The sequence below is a fragment of the Semicossyphus pulcher genome, unplaced genomic scaffold, assembly GCF_022749685.1.
Source record: "Semicossyphus pulcher isolate SPU_LCO1_2020_fin unplaced genomic scaffold, fSemPul1.0.p SCAF_9, whole genome shotgun sequence".
NCBI lineage: Eukaryota > Metazoa > Chordata > Actinopteri > Labriformes > Labridae > Semicossyphus > Semicossyphus pulcher.
In genome coordinates this window covers 19,608,210-19,627,785 of record NW_027211770.1, presented here as the reverse complement: position 1 = coordinate 19,627,785, position 19,576 = coordinate 19,608,210, and the positions used below count along the sequence as shown (strand labels likewise).

The 19,576-nt window shown below is 44.5% G+C and overlaps 1 protein-coding gene across 1 annotated transcript; it reads right to left on the bottom strand.

Annotated features, from left to right (window-relative positions):
• Positions 1-532: 532 nt before the first annotated feature.
• rusc1 (RUN and SH3 domain containing 1) lies at positions 533-18,286 on the bottom strand. The gene is made up of 11 exons (XM_069656461.1): positions 18,208-18,286; positions 13,189-16,520; positions 8,356-8,478; positions 8,192-8,268; positions 7,542-7,716; positions 7,088-7,193; positions 6,409-6,455; positions 5,051-5,544; positions 4,735-4,964; positions 4,396-4,563; positions 533-2,969 (listed from the first exon to the last, which is right to left on the bottom strand). The coding sequence occupies exons 2-11, from the start codon at positions 16,391-16,393 to the stop codon at positions 2,804-2,806; spliced, it is 4,791 nt and encodes a 1,596-aa protein (XP_069512562.1). The 5' UTR covers positions 16,394-16,520; positions 18,208-18,286; the 3' UTR covers positions 533-2,803.
• Between the last annotated feature and the right edge of the window lie 1,290 nt (positions 18,287-19,576).

Here is a 19,576-nt window from a genome sequence, read left to right as displayed (position 1 = left end):
CTTTGTGTCCATTGTAAGGCCTCCTCTTTGTTTTTGTGTGTTTTCTTTTGTAGGTTACTGCAGTGATTTTAATCAGCTTCAGCAAACAGTGCTATCTAGTGGCGTTAGATTGTAAATCTCGCACCGTGTTGTCCTCCATAATGACCCACAATGGAGGACGCGTTCAAAGGGAACACGGTTACAAGATGGGGGAGGGCTGCAGCTCTCTCTGGAGATTCGTTCTCCTCTTTCTGCCCTTCACAACATCCGAGGGCACCGTGAGATCGGAGCACGAAAAGTGGGAGAAGTATTCCCCATGTGCTTAAAAAAGGGAGTGTGTAGTTAGGTATTTATAGCGTTTTACAAGCTTCACTTCCTTTGCAATCCGACACATGTAGGTAGTTTCCTGTCACATTTTATGTGCAACAAATACAAGACATGTTATTTTAAGTGAGGGAGGCGTTACCTACATGCTTCCATGATTATTTTACACATTAACTACTTTTTTTTTTGTGAATTTTAGAGTAAAATAAGACTCAAACAGCTGCACCGGTTTGGTTTATACTGATCATTTTATTTGGTGTATTTACAAACAAGCACATGCAGGAGGTTTGACAGTGACTGACACTATAGGGGCACTGAACTATATGCAATAGTAGGACACTGGGGATGTCTACGGGCTACATGACACCAGAGAGAGAGAGAAAGAGAGGAGGAGGAGGAAGGTACAGAGGTCATTGTTACACTTACACACAGAAGTGAAAGTGCAGGATGTGCAGACGCACGGATGTGCTCACACTCTGCTTTCACTGCCACATACGCTGTCTTGTGCACACGCACGCACACAATGAACCCAGATAGATAGAGAGACATCAGATGGGTCAGATCGAGCTTTTCCTTTCAGAAACCTCAAGATCAATAAATAGTACAGCCAATAAATTAAATGCATTTAGAATGCGACCTCATAAATCAAAACAAACAAAAATAGAGCATTTTAAAGTGTCATCTAATCTAGACATTATTCATTGTAAACAGATCGGTATTCTCCATTCGATGGCATTTTTTTAGCGATCATAAGTTACAAGTTATGAGCACTGGTTTAACTTAACACGGACAGTTGCCATAGTGACCGTAATGTCATGCTACATGGCACTGACACAATAACAAGAGGAAACTCAGCTTTCCCTGATTGAAACGTTCCTGCAGGATTAGATGGAGGTCCTTTACTGTCAGCCTTTACTTCAGGTTCTTTTAACTTTTTTAGGCTTCAGATGTAAACTTGCATGAGATCTTCAAATCAAATCCATGACTTTAAAACAAACAAAAAGGCTTGTAGTTGTACATATAACCATATGCATAGTCATCAACACAGAATCTAGAGAATAACTGATAAATATATGACACAAAGCAAAGTTCTCCATATGAGCAACATTAAATCAACAGATCACTTACACCACTAGCACTTGCACGACCACTATCATTAATAATTATCAATGATTATGAGGAGCAAACATGGCGGGAGGGTAAATACAAAAGCTGAGGTATGAGGTGAAGGCCAGCCACCGAACCTACAGACTTTACAGCAGCACTGATGAAGTACAAACAACTGGAGTTTTCTCACTGCGTTAAACCGAAGGTCAGATAGTTCAGAGTGTTGTGGTGAGTTCGAGAGAGTAGCTACAGATTGCTGTTGTCTGATGATATCTTTTATATAAGTGTGTGGGATGGTTAGATATTTTGTGGCATTCATTCGAAGCATTCATGGCACATTGCGATGCATAAAGATATGAGGCTGGATCTAATAACTGTATGAAGTCAAGACAATGGCATACATGAAGCACACAGGAGGGAAGATACTGGATTTCATACTGAAAACAAACACATTTACCTTTTTCTTTTGCGTGTATGACGACCACCTAATGTTCATGTGAAGATAAAGAATTAATCCGCTCATTTTTAATCATCCTCCCTCCGTCTACTTCCTGCTTTCTCCTGTTCATCTATCTTTCTATCTATCTTGGTAATATCAATCTGAATTTATATACCTATATATATATTTTTTATGTATATTTATACAGTCAAATATAGTAGCAGAAACATGTCAAACACACATGAACCAGGCGATAAAGGTGAGAGGTCAACAGGGGTGAAAGGTCAATAGAACACAGATCTACACAGCTACAATTCACTACATTACTACGCAGTATGCAACAGGAGCTACGGCCCAGTACTCCGTCATGCCTTCTCCGCCCGACAACCTGCGAGCCACCGCTCTCTGCGGCTGCCAGCGAGAGATATTAAAGTGGCTACTTCCAGGCTGTTGCCTCCTCACAACAGGCAGCCGCTGATCTGACAGCACTTGAATCTGCTCGTGGTTGATTGCGCAGAGTTTTCCCGTGATCATTTTCAGATCAGCGGCTGACACGGAAGGCAGAATATGAGAAAAATGGCATTTTAAAGGGATACTTCGCTCTCAGATCAAAGGTCTTGCAGTGTGAAATGATCTAAATTTGACTTGAGTCATTATTTCGCACCATCTGCTGCATTCCTGCTGTTAAAATCCATTAGTTTAATGCTACCAAACTGGATGGATTGTGATGGGAGGAAAACTCCCATATGTTCATAAAGGGAGACGGGCTGCAGATGCACGTAAAGCAGAACAGATGGTGTTGTGCACTCAAGTCAAACTTACACTGAGAAATGAGTGCGAAATATCCCTTTCAGAGTAGTGGAGCCTCACCACAACCTCTCAATACTCGCCTTAAATATATATATTTATTTATTTATCTTTTATTGTCTGAGTGCAGCAGTTTGGGTGCTGAAGTCACATGATGAGGGAGGTGTAGCCAATAGGTACCAGCCCCTCTTTGTCTCCCTGACGACAGCGAATCCAGTCTTGATCGACTCCTCCCAGCACCACCAGTTCCTCCCCTCTGCAGAAGCTGAGCTCTGAACCGGTTCCAGCGTGGTCACACAGCGTTCGTACTGACCTGAGGACGCACAGCAGAGATCTGTTCAGCCAAAAATGTACCACATGTCCTCCAAACACAAACCATAACGTCATCCCCGACATGTGATGGAGCTGAATCTTTGATGAGTCACAGCAGGATTGTTCAAAGTCAAGCCGGTGAGTCACCAATTATTGTGTTTCAAAGCCAAAAATGAGAGCAGGAGAGCGCTTCCTACACCCACGGGTGCTCTTTGAAGGTGAAAGAAAACATGTCAAAGGGAAGAACACAACACAACATGACACCGTGACACTAATTAGTTTTATAATGTATTAGCTCATATTTATGAAACTGTTTTATTTTACATTATCTATCTGAAATGTGACACCCTTGTCATGGATGGAGGCATGTTTTGTTCAAAGTTTGACACTTTCACTCTAAAATCTTTTGTCTCAATAAGGCAAATAAATATTGTCTTAATGCCAGAAAATAAAGCCCAAAATCTTCTTCAAATTTAATTTAAATCAGAGGCAGAATTAATTTCACAGAAACTCTGGGTATGATATCTTAATTTGTTTAATTAATTGGTGAGTCAAAAACATATGCAGATTTTAAATGTGCAGTGGGAACAAGAGTGAAATGAGACTTATTGAAATTCTTGACAAGTGCCAGACTGCTCCTCCTATCGTAGACATGAGCTCATGCAATTTAACATTATAGACCTTGTCTGTTTAACACAACCCAGATTACTTTAAATATAGATCCAGGTGGAAATCACCTCTAGCTACTCTTCCTCATGATTTTGTCATGCCCTGATCTACACATCTTCTGTGGTTCACTCTGTGAATCTTTCACTGATGCTTTACAAACAAAAGAACCACATCCTTCAACAGAACCCATTCTCACACAGGTGGTTGAATGATGTCATACCTTACTCGCTCTGAAGCAGAAAATCGGATTATTTAAGGATCATATTGACACCTTTAAAATCTATTTTCATCACTCAGTGGGGTGAAAATGAGCAACTTTTAGTACCACTCACGTGCACGTTTCACAGGTCCTGTAAACGAGTTGTGTTAATACATTAGCTGTTATGTGTTTATGTACTTTCTTTCTGTTTATATTGTAAGTCCTACGGCTTATTATTTCACTATTGAATGTCCTGTTGCAGCCTGTGGTTGGATGGGTTTCAGATGGTCACAACTGTTGTGTTTTATAGTCTCCTTAATGTGTCTCAGAATTGGAAAACGCAACACATTTTGACCTCAGATTAAAGCGCCACCTTGTGGTTTATTAAAATTAGGCAACTGTGAGCTGAGATATTAGATTTCATTCAGTTAAATGGTATTTAATAAATACTTTTTAGTTATTTTTAAAAGCTAGAAAAATTACCAAAATGCACCATCCCTCCAAGTACAATCAACACTGAATTCAACCCACCACAATCACCCCTTTATGTCTGCTGTACCTGAGTGATCTGGGTTTGTCCTTCATCTCCAGTTCCTCAACCTCCTTCTCTGCCTCTGGTTCACTTTCTTCCAGGGGCTCTGGGGCCCTCCTCAAGATCGGGGTGGAGTTGCTGCTCACCATTCGGGTCAGTGCGGTGACACCAGGAGCGAGCCACTGAGAGGGACGCCTGCAGAGACGACAGAAAAACGTTCAGAGGGGTAAAAAAACAGAGAGAGAGAGAGTCATGCAGAAACTATTTTAAGTAGAAAAGTTACTATGTCTCCGTCCAACAACACATAGTAGTTTTTTTTCTTACTTTACTATCTAATCTCTCTATGCATTACATGAATTGTCTAACCTGGTTGGTGGAGTGTGCCCTGTTGGGCTGTTGGGGCTTTTCGAGGCTCCAAACAGCCGCCCCAGACCCCAGGGAACCTGAGCACCACCGTTGACCGGAGCAAAGTCACTCCCTGCATGGATCTGCAGACCCGGCAGATCCGTCTCCTCCTTTTTCTGGCTCATCTCAGCCAGGTTCCTGCTCAGTCTGCCTCCCAATCGCATCACAGCCCCCCATCCCTGCTGGATCGCCTATGATTTAAAAGAAAATGTCAGCGCTGCAGGATAACACGACATATCAGACTATAAATGCTGAACATCCACACAGAGGGGAGTACCTGTCCTGCCTGCTGAGCAAGGCTGTCCTCCTCATCATCAGGAGGAGGTAACGCTCCAATTTCCTTCTCCTGCACCCACATCAGCTGAGGACTCGTCTGCGCGAGAGGGACCGAAGCCTTTAAGGGTGCAGCGCTGCTCTGTGCTGACTCCCCTGACGCTCCATTCTTTGGATTAGCGGGTGATTGCGATTTTTCTTTGGTGGTCTGACGTTCTGGGCTTCCGAAGTCAACCTCCGACAGGGTTTCAATATACCTGCAGCCTGTGTTTTTGGATTGTGAACTCTCTGTTGATCCAGCATCCTGAGAAGGTGGACTGGGGATCTCTGGCCTGTGATTTTCCGGCTCCAGATGGTGGTGCTGGAAGAGCAGGTCGAGGTTAAACGTCAGCAGGCTGAGAGGCTGCAACACCAGGAGCAGCTCCTCGAACAGAGGCTGGCAGGCGGTCTGCGACAGACGCATGAAGGAGTTGGGATGGTAATATGTCTCCAGCACATCTGAGAAGAGAGAGATTACAGTTACTTTCTTCAGTTGAATGAAATCAAAACTGAAATTGAAGATTTGGTCCCCAAAAAGCCAAAAAAGACGATTATCGATCTATCGACGATTTATCATGTTATGTGCCAGCAGCCTGAAATCTACGTGTCATTTCGGACAGTCAGCTGACCTCAAGTCATTTTTATCTCACACTGATTTAGATAAGGTTACTCATGGTTTTATTTAATCTCGTTTAGACTACCGCAGCCGTCTTTACACCTGCGTACGCCAAAAATCCATCAAACGTCAGCTCGTCCAGAATGCAGCAGCAAACTGGCACTAAACGTGGAAACCAACTGCACTGGCTGCAGGTAAGTTTTGGAATTGATATTAAGATTTTACTGACTGCTTTTAAGGCACAGAAAGGTCAGAAAGGTCAGGCCCCTGGCTATATTTTTGACCTTTAACTTTTTATGAGTCAACTTGCAGCGTTGCAAGATGCTCTGGCTTTTGTTTGTCCGACAGTCCAGGTTCAGGACAAAGGTGACTTCTCTGTGAGAGCGCCTGAACTGTGGGACAGCCTGCTAGAATCAAGTTTCATATTTGAAATCTCTTTTTTATAAACAGGCTTTTATGTAAATCATCTTTTAATATTTCCTTACCCTGATCTTATGTATTATATTATATGTTTTCATGTCTGACTGATGTGTTTTTAGTTGTCCCTCACATATAACCCAAGATGTGTTTGATTTTATCGTTGTTGTATTTGTTTTATGGAAAGCACTTTGTGTTCTAAAAAGGTGCTACACAAATAAAGTTATTAATATTTTTATTAATGTGTCTGCCAACAAATATTAGATCACCTGGAGGTGAAGAAAACTTACCACTGCAGGACTGAAGGTGAGACAGCCAGAAATCAAGACGCTTGGTACTAGAGGAGATAAAAGAGGGGAGGTGCAGGAAAGTCAAAATATAGTATTGATATTAAAATCAAGTAATGTGATTAAAATACTGATTTAAGCACCAGTGGACATGAGAAAGTATTAGGAGCCAGAATGCGTCTTCCTTTTTATAAAACATCCCTTGGTCAGTTGTCAATCAAATATCAGGCAGTTATCTTGTGGAAGGAAAATTTAATCCATCCCTCTGAATCACTTTTATTTTGAACAATAATGTCCACCATAAGAAATTGTTGGGTACAGCAAACTCTATCGCTTCTCTCCATTCAATCTAAAAAACAGTTTAATAGCTTTCTACTTATTTTTATTCTAGTTCTGAGTTAACTGCTCTGGCACCAAAACATCAAGACAGATTCCTTGTATGTGTAAACCTACTTGGCAATAAACTTGATTCTGATTCTGATGTTTAGAAATGAAATTCTCGGTTGTTTGTGTGTTTTGTTTTGTAGGTTTTCTCACCTTGTATGTGCCTTTTGGGTGTGGTGTTCCCATAAGCCATACACAGGTTTCTACCAAACTCGCTCCTACATAAACCTGCTTTCATGTTTGCTCTGTGTGCTTTGTATATTTGTATGTTTGTGTGAAACAGTGAAACTAAACTTACTTCAGGAGGCCGAGCAGGAATGCGTTGAACCTGTGTTTGCTCTGCCTGAGCTGCGGCAGCTCCCCGACTCGCACTTGAAGGTTGAACAAGGCTTGTGTTTTAGGACCTTTAAAAAGGGGTAGAGAGGAAGAGGGGGGGATGTATAAAGAGAGAGGGGGAGAGAGAGAGAGAGAGGAAGGGATCAACATAAGAACTTGCAAGAAGGGCAAAAAATTGCAGTGAAACTTGGCACTCATTGGCCGATCAATATCTGCATCCTGTTGTTCGCTTAATTCAGCATTTTAGACACTTAAATCAACAAGTATCGGCTGATGTGTGGGAAAATGACAGAAAGACAAAGTCCAGGTTTATCATTATCATCCAGGGGGAATAACATGGAAAAAAAGCCTAATATTATCTTTAATGTCTAAATCTATAAACGCTGCTTCCTATCCCACGATCCTCTGTGTGCTACCTGGCCGTGTGGAGGCCTGGACCAGGCCCCAGGCGGAGTTGGGCCTCCTGCCAGCAATCAGGTCACTCTGGTGGGGTTTTAAGCCATCAGTCAGCAGGCTGTGCAGGGCAGGGCAGAGGCACTGCAGCACCAGACGGCCCAGAGACGGATTTATAGTGCTGTCTCCTGATAAGGCCTGAAAGGAGAGAAAGAAAAAAAAAAAGAGAGGAGAGGAAAATGGGATAGAGTGAGGAAGAGGATGTGCAGTGAGAGGCAGAGACAGGGGAATGAATTGGAAAGGGTGACTCAAGAGAGAGGGAGGGAGGGAAAATGGGACACATAAACAGAGGGCAATCAGGGTCAGTGTGATGTGATGAGGGAGGATTTTTGGGGGAAGGGGGTTGGAGTTAGTTAGAAATGTTTAATACTACAAGATTGGATGGTCTAAAGATATTCTAGTACCTTGTTAACTGAGAGAGACTGAGGAGAGACAGGACAAAATGTGTAGAGTCAGAACAAGAAGGAAGAAAGGGGAACAATTACAAATATAAACAACATTTAATGTAACATGACATTCTGTTACTGGTTGAAAAAAATAAAGACTGATGAGAGACGAAACACGTCTTGATAGTGGGACAAACACGATAAAGCTACACCCAGCAGTGACTGACCTTCTGAACAACAGTGCGTGAAGAGCTGAACTGGGCCAAGATGGCCTCCACTGCCACGCTGACCGCGCTGACCAGAGCTGCACGGAGGAACAATGGTCTACTGTTAAACTGTGAGAGCCACACACATCAGGAACAAAGACGCACAGCTGGACCGGTGCACCAACCTTTTTTTTCCTGCAGGAACAGAGAGGACAGGCCCAGACCTCTCATTGGATGCTTCACATCTTCGCCCATCCAGGAAGTCCCGGTCCTCTGCACGGAGCCGGCGAAGGAGACGCTGCGGACAGCTGACGGTGACAGAGAAAAGAGAAATTACTGACTGAACCAATTAAAAAAAACACACATTTAAGATCAGCAAAATGAATCACCACAGAGAGAGATATCATAACTAAAATATTTGTGTTATTAGCAGAAGCAATTAAGCAATGAGAAGCATCGAGGAGGCAGTTAGAAGCAGATGGCGCTACTGACAACAAACAGAGTGGGGACATCCTGTGAATATTGCTTTACTGTGACGAGCTTCAACATCTGGATCTGTGAAGACAACTTTCTGTATGCAGCAGGGATAAACAGGATCCCATGCATTGATCTTGACTCACACCCACAGACAGTCTTAGAAGCACACATAGGAGAAACTGCGGCGCTACGGGGGGAAGCAACTGTATACGCTACCACATCAGTCAGGTTAGATACAACACACACAGGTGCAAAGGGCAGGTGGTATGTTTATACGGATTTATATAATCTAGTTATATAAATACACACATTCTTATAATGAACAGGATGCAGTGGACTTTAATTATTTTGGATCAGCCCTAAATCTAAACACACACAAGGATGGCACTCTTTACTTTACATCACCAACGAGCTCCTCGGCTTGCGCCTGGCATGAAATGCATGTGTCCATTTCAACACGACGTGCAGAAATAAAACAAAAACATCAGGGAGACTGACACAGAGACAGACAGGGGAAGACAAAGAGGAAGAGAGTGATGAGAGCGACTCGAGACACCCTCTGACAGCAGCAGCTGTTACCCGTCTGAGGCCCTTTTGCAGATTTGAAAGGACCTCGTAGATAAGGCGTATCAGGTTACCTGCAGAGAGCTGACTCCTGATACATGAAACAGCTACGGTTACACAGTTCTTTCAAATCTGCAAACAGCCAGGTTGAAAAAGTTTAAGGGCGTCCATATTAGGTGCAGAGAACAAAGACGACAGTAAGAGAGACAGACGTGCATGCAAGCAAGATGTCAGACCAAAAAAAAAGAGAGAGAGAGAGTGTAAGATGTAGGGAGAGAGAAGAGAGAGATAAGTCTTACTCGCCACGCGTGACCGCGGAGGAGCCTGGTAGAGTTTTGGGGGTAGGGGGGGCGCCATGGGCGGGATAGGAGGGTAGAGGTTTGGGTAGTAGAGGGGAGCAGCGAGGGCAGGCAAGGTGTGAGAGCGAGGGAAAAGCGGGGAGCTGAGGCCGGAGCTAACTGCGCCCGGAGGGGGCGCTCCGGAGCGCAGGGGAGGGGAGAGGGCTCCTATAGGGGAGAGGCGGGGAGGGGCACCCCTGTGCAGAGGGCAGTTTTTAGGGTGGTACAAGTAATATGTGGGGAGAGGAGGGAGCTCTTTAGATGTTCTTGCCTTGTAGCTGTTGGGGTCTGTGTGTGAGTGTGTGTGTTTTTCAGAATACAGTGAATCCATAGCACTGGTGCTGTTTGAGTACGTCATCATGACATCAATGTTCTTATACGGTGTGGTGCATCCTGGAGCGTCTGCGCTGCCACTAACAGGTGTGTCAGACTTAGCGTGTGTGTCAATCTGCTTCTCTGATTCACTGCAGTAAAGAGAGTCAAGATTACAGATGGAGTCAGACGCAGAGTCCCCAAGTGTGTTAAAGATATCCCCATAATCACACGGAGAGTCTACACCAAAATCAGCCAGGGAATCATAGTTAAACCCAGAGCTTATATCAGTGCTGGATTCATCTCTGTGGATAAAAGCTGAGCTGGCAGCCGGGGCCCGCTGAGTGTTGCAGTGTTTGTCTGTAGACTCTCTGCCTGCATGGCAGTGGGGTCTGGGATCTGCAAAGGGCTGAGAGTTACAGTAGCCGGGGCGAAAGCGAGGGAGGGCAGCATGGAGGAAGTAGGGTTGGGAGGACTGGGCGAGGGACAGTGGGGGGGAGGAAACTGCTTATTGGGAAGGGTTAAAAGGTTAACAGTTTGAAGGTGCAGGAGTCAGGATGGCGAGGGGAGGCGCGCAAGCAATGTGATATGAGGGAGCAAAGCGGAGCAATGGACAAATAATGAAAACAACAGAATGGGATGGATGGGCGAGAGAAACAAGGAAGATTAAAGCAAAAAAATGTGGCAACGGAATGGGAAGGAGAGAGAAATGCAGAAAATGTTAGAGTCTGTCGAGAGAAAAAAATGCACATCCATGAGTGTATCCAGCAGAAATCATCATCATGTAACATCATGCAGTAATGCATCATTTAAACAAGTCAAACAGTTGATTGACAGTTACACAGACAGTGCATGAGAATCAATGGAGTTGATTTATGAAGAGCGATAACCGCAGTCTTTTATATAGGAGGGTTTGACACAACAGGAAATGATATGGTTGCCATAAAAGGGTAACTGTTCAGCAGTCTCAACGCCGCACCGTTTAAATTATTAGTCTGTCAATCAGCCACTCATTCACCAATGACTGGGTAATTAAAATGCCAACATCAATCTAAGAGATTAATCATATTAGGATCCTAGTTTTCTTTGCAGCACCTGGTTTCCCTTTCACTTACTTCTTGTACTGAGAACTATGAATATTAAGTACAAGACAGCACGGTGAGTGCCAATCTAACTGTTTGTACTTTACTGCAGTGCATGCCATCATCACCTCTGGATCACCTTCTCTCTCTCTCTTTCTTTCACTTATCTTCCTTTGTCTTCTACCCCTCTCTACCTCCCTCCTCTCTCCACCAGTACAGCACAGTTTAATGCTGAGTCAGTCAACAGATACAGAGAGATAGCAGAGTTCTGCTCGCTCCTGCTCAATCACCATGTCTATCTCTGTGAAGATTAAGAGACGGTGGAAACACTATTTTCATTACACTCAATCACCTGTGACAAACTGCTAAGCTACCGGCTACAAAATGAGCTGGAAAGCAACCATACCTTAGTTAGACTTGGGCAGTCTTTGAGCTGTAACCAATACATGATACTTCCTATTTTTCTGACACTAGCCCTCAGCAATTGGTTCACGTATTAGGATCCGCCCCTCGGACTCTTAAAGGTGTACACACCTATTTCTGACTTCCCCTCCTGAGCTTGTTGCAGTAAGGGAAACTCCTGCGGCCTGTGATATATTTGTATTTCATTTGAATTTTAGTGTCAGAAAGCAAAGGTAAAGGTATGAGAATATATCAGTTCTGGTGAAAGAGCCTACTGGTTTTCTCTCTGTATTTTTAAAACAAAATTAAAGACCTATCTTTCTAATTTTGAGTCATTTTTAACCTGAGTAATCGTTTTTTTTTTATCACTGTTCTTACAATAGCACTATCCCTGGTGTCTGTTTTGTCTTATTAAACTATTAAACTAAAAACTGATTTTATTTATTGATTTCTAACATTTTAATATTTATTTTTTGTCTTGCAGAATGTTATCTATATGTTCCTTTCTGTTTGCTCCTATGTGAAGCACCTGGGATGCATGTTTGTATGAAAGGTGCTATATAGCTAAAGTTGGGTTAGAGTTAATCACACATTAATCAGAACTAGTTTTACTCTTTAAGCTGTTTAAAGCCGAGCATTCAAACTGTATAAACATACACCTTCCTGTATCTGGACATTAGCACTTGAATCATTAGTTTCTATGTAGCCCACTGCTGCAGTGTATTAGATGAGTAACTTGATCTTGGCTATCTGTGCCACTCTAGGGAGCAAGGCCGGGGGAATTGGGGAGGCAGGATAGACAGCAGGATAAAGCATTCAAACATCCAAAGTTGATTGGATTTGAAACCAGTAAGCCAGTAAGACAGAGAGAGGGAAACAGTAGAAGATTTTAGGTCACACAGAGAGATAGAAATGAGAAAGTAGAAGAGATTTGAGCTGAGGAAAAAAGAAGAGAGAGGTTGTGAGCTCAGTGGGCACTCCATTATCCCCCTCCCGTTGGTCTGAAGAGTGGATGAATAATTGAATAAGGCAGTGATGACATCACACTCTGATAACCAGTGCAGGAAATACTGGCTGGAAAGTTTCCAACCTCCTCTTTCTCCTCACATTACCCTCACTCCCTTCACTTTCTTCCTCCCTCCATCTTCTTACTGTTACTCGTGTTCTAACTCCAGCTTTCACTGTCTTGTTCGCTTCCCCCGTCTGTTTATCCCCCGTCACCACTTATCTCTGCTATCATGCATCATTCTTTTCTGTGACTCACGCTCGCCCTCCCTCTCTTTGCTCTTGTTCCATACATCATTTCCATAAATGAGTCAACGTTTCACCTCCCTTGGTTTTTCTTTGTGCTGTCCAAGGAAATTATTTGTGCATCCCTGGATAAGTTAACAAGCTGTTTATCTTTTCTCCGTCTGTTTCTCTCCATCATTAGCTCATCCCAGAGATGACACTGAGCTACTTTTCTGTAGAGATGTTCCGATACCATTCATTCCTTCTAAATACTGATATCTACACTTGGCCGATACCAAGTACTCCTCCTCCTGCTGATATTTTGCTAGCTTTGACTAACACTCTCTGCTAGCACCACGTGCACGGTTGTTGTTTGTTATTGTCACATGATGACGTCTGTACCTTAAATCAGTTCATTTTTTGGAGGGATAATTGGTTATGGTATTAATTTGGTAAATTGATTGGCCGATATATTAGGCAGCATGGGAGGCTGGTACCAGTACTGGTATCGGCACAACTCTACTTTATCTTTCTCACAAAAATGCACCTGCCCTCATCTAATTCATCTACCTCCTTTGTTTTCAATGGCATCATCATTGAAATCCATACTCACCTGAAGTTCTCGACTCAAAAGTCCTTCCTCCATCGGCTCGTCCTCTCACCTCCACCTTCACCTCCTCCTCCTTCTCTTCCTCTTCTTTCCCTTCCTTTTCCTCACTCTTATCTTGTTCACACTCCCACTCCCTGCCCATGGTCCACAGGCTGCTGTCGCTGATGGAGCAGCCGATCTTCTGAGATGGACACAGCTCCAGCTGTCCACCCTCCTTGTCCGCTCTCTGGAGCATTTCCTTGAGAGCGGCCATCGAGGTGAGGGCCGGCGGCGGCTGCATGAAGAAGGCCTGAGCCTGGGAGGTGTACTCCCATTGCTGGCCGTCGCCCCCTGCCTTCTCTCTCCTCCACCTCAGGTTGTAGAGTATATCTGGATCTGGAGTTATAACTGTTGGGTCCGGGTCTGGGTCAGTGATTACCTTTGTTGGGAGGGAGGCGCTCTTGTTGCGGTTGCGCAGCTCTTTAAAGGTTGTGGTCTTGGGAGGTACCTGTAGAGACGACCCTGATGAAGTGGGCTTCTTTTGCACTTCCATGTGAGATTTCCTCATTTCCAAGGTACGATGCTTAGGCGGGCCTTCACATTCAGGTGTGAATGCTATGAGCCAATCAAATCGCTCAGGCTGTGCAGAGTTGGCAAGGAGAGTGCTGACTTTGGGGGCTGGTTGGGATGGGGGGATTGGGGGTAAGGGGCGAGGAGGAGGAGGAGGAGGAGGTGAATCTGGAAATGTAGTAGGATACCGGAACGACTCGAAGTTCATACTGTTTGATTTAGTGTCATGTGTATTGCTTAGACTGGTGCTGTAGTAATGGTCGGAGGTCAAACTGCTGTTCCTCTTCCTCCTCCTTGCCATCTCAGTGAACGAGGTGGTTCTTTGCGTGTCCTTGAGTTCCTCTTTCTTTTTGCCTTCTTCAGCTACATCTTCTCTTAAACCTCTGTACATCTGGCCTCTGCCGCTCCATTCCTTCTCTTCCTCCCTCTCTTTTAGTCTGAACTCTTGTTGCTCCACTGACCTGGACGAGAAAACATTTTCTGCATCTCCCTCATCCTCTAACCCTCCGACACAAACACCGAGCTCCGGGCTGAGTTTGAGGAGCTCAGCTTGGGTCAATCCGGCGAGCATCAGCAGCTTCCGAATCTCTACATCCAGTGCGTGGAAGGAGGGGGGAGGAGGCAGGGCAGGTGGAGGAGGTATGGCAGGGGGAGATGAGGAGGACACTGAAATAACAGGCGGAGGAGGAAGAGGTGGGGGACGTGTGGTCGGAGGAGGAAGGGAAAGAGGGGTCTTTTCCTGTTCGGCCTGAAGAGCAGCGAGCCGCTGCGCCTCCTTCCTGGCAAGATGACGCTTCCGAGGGGGAGGAATGGGAGGAGTTGGGGTGGGGATCGCTGGAGGTGGAGACGGAGTGGTATAGAGGGTGAGGTAAGGGACTGGTTTGGAAGTGGGGAGAGGAGGAATGGATGGCGGAGATGGAGGAAGAGGTTTCTCACACCTAAAGGTGGTGAATGTGGGGGATGAAGAGTTTGGGGAGAAAGTTGTCATTGTAGGGGAGGTGGAGACCGCCATGGAGGTGGTCTCCCTGCTTATATTGATGTAGGTGTGGAGGTCAGAGCTCACACTGGCGTGACGCACTGGGGGTTTGGGGGGTCTAGGAGGCGGCTCAACAGGAGAAGGGGTGAGGGAATCAGGAGCAAGAGGGTCCTCGCAGTCTGACGGAGCAGTGAGGTCGACCCCTGCATCAGAGAACTCCTGCGACTCTCCCATCGTTCCTCGGTTTTTATACAACTTCCAGGAAATGTCGATGTTTCCCATTTCATCCATGATGTCTGAAAGATCCTGCTCTTCCAGATCTCCAAGATCGAACCCCTTATCGTGGAGCCTTGCGATGTAGGACAGTTTTACTTCCCTGTTCACCTTCTCCAAGCGATCCAGGTGATCTAGCCGATCCCGCAGGACATCCCAGTGTTGTTCCCCCTCCAGATCCCAACGAGCCACTTGGATCACCTGGCTGAAGCGCTCCATTTTCCCAAACTCCCCTACTGACTCTAGAAAGTCAAGCAAGCCTAGCTTGGCGACTTCAGAATCATCTTTGACTCCGAGGTAGTCGGGGGAAGGTGAGTCAAGGGCGGAGGGGTAGCCCTCATCTGGGGAGCAAGGAGGAATCGGGGAACGTGTTGTTATGAAAGGATTGCGGCTAATAGGGAGGGACGGGGGTGAACGCGCAGGAGGCTGGCATTCAGGGGCTTGTGGGAGAGAGTGGTTCTTAGGGGACAGAGCGACGGATAGATCATCTTGGTCGTGAGAGGAGCAGATGGAGGTGGATTGATCTGCACAGTCAGACTCCAGATCAGAGCAAGAGCTGATGGAAGTGGAGGATGACGAGGTAGAGGAGGAGAGCGAGAACTCCAGGAGGGAGGGAGGACAGTCGCAGCATGATGGCACAAGGGTGTCATCATCATCATCATCGTCGTCGTCATCATTGTCAGCCTCATCATCATCGTCAATATCAATATCCCCGCTGCTCTCTTCCTCGTCATCTTCTTCCTCTACTTTTACGTTTTTCTTGTTGTCGAGATTGGCACTTTTATCTGCCTTTTTGCCTTCGTGTTCCAGACCGGCAGCCGCAGAGGGCTCCATCTTGGCCTGTGCTTGAGAGGGAAGCTGAGGCTGCTCCTTGGCTCCTTTCCCATCATGCCTCTGGGGCAATGAGACTGGTGGAGGAGGCGGCAGCTGCAGTTGCTGTCTGATAGAGATGGTGTTGTTGTTGTTGTGGTTATGGTTGAACATGCTGTTGTTATCCTGCGGCGAGCGTCCGTCGCAGCACAGACACGGGAGGCTCGGCTCGTTGCAGTTCGGGTCGAGAGGGAGAACGGAAGGGAGCGGAGGAGGGGCGGCTGCAGGTGCAATTTTGGCTGCCGCAGATGCACGAGCATTCTTAGGTTTGGGTTTAGCCAACTTGGAGATGGTGGGACCCTGTTTTTGTGAGCTAAACCTGGACTGGCTTACTGGTGCTCGAGGCTGCACTCCCACCCTGGTCCTGGTGGGTGCAACGGGGCCTTTAGTAGCCCGGCGAGGAGAGGGCGTTGTGATTGTGTTCATGTTTTTATCCTCCCTCTGAAAACCAGCACCATGAGACTTTGTTCCAGCTGATGCATTGGTCCGTCTGCTGACGTCAAAGCGTCGTGGCTTTGCAGGCTGAGAAGAGGACTGCATTATAGTGATGGGAGTTTTTAGGATACTATGATATTTCTGTTGCTATAGAAACAACTGTGGTAGAGGCTGGACAGATCCAAACTGTGACGCGCCGAGACGGTCACATCTTGGCTTGGCTCCCAAGATCCTGTAACATCAAAGGAGACACACAGTGAATAACGGCTACGAGCAAATTCGGCTCTTCAAACACTGTTTTCATGCTCTACATGTGTCACTTTAGGGAAAGTCTTTGAAGTTAAACCCATCATCTGGACTAATCATTAAAACTCAATTGCTTTTGGGCGTTCTGTTTTAAAATTATCACAGCCCTCGTCCTGGGAGGACACAGCAGAGATAAGAAACACACACTGGCTCACATCCAGAGTCCTGTAAAAAAAAAAGCAGCATCACTTAAGGAAAAGTATGAGAGCAGAAAGGATTAATTAAAAGCTGCGCAAATGATCAATGAATCTTTAAGAAATAGGCCAAATATTTACTTTAATTTTTTTAAGACTTTCTCACTTGTAAACAGAACTTATTTTGGTTTTGGACTTTCTGTCAGACAAAACAGGACGTTTGAAGGCGTCACCTTGGACTGGTCACCTTGGGGAAACAGTAATGGCAATTTTTTTTCTGACATTGAATAGAAAAAAAAAAGTGACGAAAATAATTGTGTGTATAAAGTGATAAGGAAATTAATTGCTAGTTGCAGCCCTAAAGTAATGTGGCATCTTTTTTGAGCAATACATACGCTGAATTCTTATAATACAAAAAAAAATCTTTTAAATGGCATTAACATTTTAAACACACCACAAGCAAATAATTACACAGCAGAAGTACCACAGCATTTGTATGCAGGTTTTCTGCAGGGTGCGTGTCTACCTTATTTCATCTGTTGTCCTATTTTCATGGTTTTTCAGATGTGCTATGTATCTATTGACATTCAAACACACACCCACACTCATATCACACAAAATAATCCCTCTGATAATAACGATCAGCTAATTTATAGCTTAATAACTGCCACTCATCATCTGAACCAGTTATGTTCGGCTTCACTGATCTCTGATATTCATGAGTTTACAGTAGTCAAGCTGTCCCCATCTGTGCCAGTCCATCCTTACAAGCTGACAAGAAGCAGAGCCGTTTACATGAAAGGAAATGTCGTTAAAAAACAGTACCTGGAGCAATGCCTGAAAATAACGCAAATTTAACTGGAGCATGAAATAATCAGGCAGCGGCAGTGAACAACAGTGTCTTTTTAAAAGCCCATATACCGAGGGCTATTGCTCACATATTCCTGCACAGTGCCCTTCACATCACTGAGGAATATTAAACACTCAAGTGCTTGCTTACGCTGGGCCTTACGTCGGAATAATGACCATAACTGGCAACAGACCCTTATAATAACATAAGAGAGAGCCTATCGTCACGTGTAATTTAACCCGTCCTGTGCACAGTGTATATACCCCTGCATTTATTGATCCCACAGAGCTGATGGAAGCAGGGAGGATGGGAGGAGGAGAAGGAGGGGGGGAAGGAGGGGGTACCTCCAACCGCATCGCCCTGATATAGGCTACAGGCCCATCCGCTTCTATTATAACTCAAATATTACACATAATATCTAAATACACATTAAAGAAAGATATTGACACTTAATTTTGTCCTGAAAACGATCAAGAAAAATCACTGTTAATAGCGGAATTGCAGTTTGTTGATCTACGCATCTTCCGTATGTGAATCGGATGTTTCGCTCACCCGAGAAGACAATGCATTTGTATTTGATGATAAAAATAAATATAAATGATAAGATAATGCACAAGGGCTCGACTCACGATCAGATCGAGGAAAAGATGGATGAAGGTCTCCATCTCATCGGGCTCCCTCACATCCAAGTCCGAGAGAATGTGAACGTCTCAACGACGTGAACAGCCTCAGCATCTGTCTTCTCGCGAGCATCCAACAAACCGTCGCCCCCCTCCCCACCACCACCAAACCACACCCCTTGCTTGCCTGATCTTCTAATCCAATTTAACTTCAGACACTTTAAGCTTCGTCTCATTCCAATTATTAATTTTCAGCCCTGCGTTAAGATTTCTCTGAATTCTTATTGGCAACTCATTCATGCGTTATGTTTGAGAGGAAATGAGCTAATACACAAACCTCACATGCACCCATCTATGGCTGTTTGTGACTGCACATCTATATGACAGCACCAGTTACTGTTACTAGAGACAAACATAAGAAGCACATGAAGAGCTTTGCTGCTATTTCTTTAATTCTTTTAATTCATTTTTTTGTTAACTAATTATGAGGTTTTGACTGTGGATTGTTCAAACCAAAGCTGAACATTGTTTAAACATTTCTTTGTCTTTTGAATTTTTACCAACTATCAGAAGATGAATCAGCAATTATAAGTTGTTGTCAGCTGCAAAACAGTTGAAATGTTAAACAGATAAATCTTGCTTATACAGTTATAGTTTGTTTATGATATATATAGTGTTACAGTGGGGAGATTTGTATGCGTGTAATAATAGAAGTGCAATGTCCTTTATATATTTAAGTAGCATTTTAAGTGCAAGACTTCAGACGAAGTGGGTCTTCCTGTGTGGAGGTTGCATGCGTGGGTTCCCTCCAGGTATTCCGGTTTCCTCCCACAGTCCAAAGACTTGCAAATTAGGGTCATTTGTGAATTCTGAATGCGAGCATGTAAGGTTGTCTGTCTCTGTCTTTATGTGTCAGCCCTGTGATCGACTGGCAATCAGTCCAGGGTGTACCCCGCATTTTGCCTGATGACAGCTGGGATTGGCTCCAGCTCCAAGAACCTGACAGTGTATTTTTAGTGCTTTTGTTAAAAGGAAGTTTTTCCTTGCCAATGTGCCGAATTGCTAAGTGCTACTCATGGTGGATTCATGTTGGGCCTCTCTTTAAATAACTTAACAAAGAGTCGGTCTAGACCTGCTCTTTCTGTAAAGTGTCTCGAGATAACCCTGGTTATGATTTGGCGCTATACAAATAAATTTGATTGATTGATCTTAATACTTCCTCTGCAACTGCTCTCCTTTGTCCAAGTAGGCTGTATTCTTGATAAAACGATATCGATGTTTTATTCAATAGGAAAAAAATTTAATCTAAATCTAAAAAATGTGATCCTCACATTTGAACAGATGGACACTAGAATTTTTTCTGTCTGCTTATACAGCC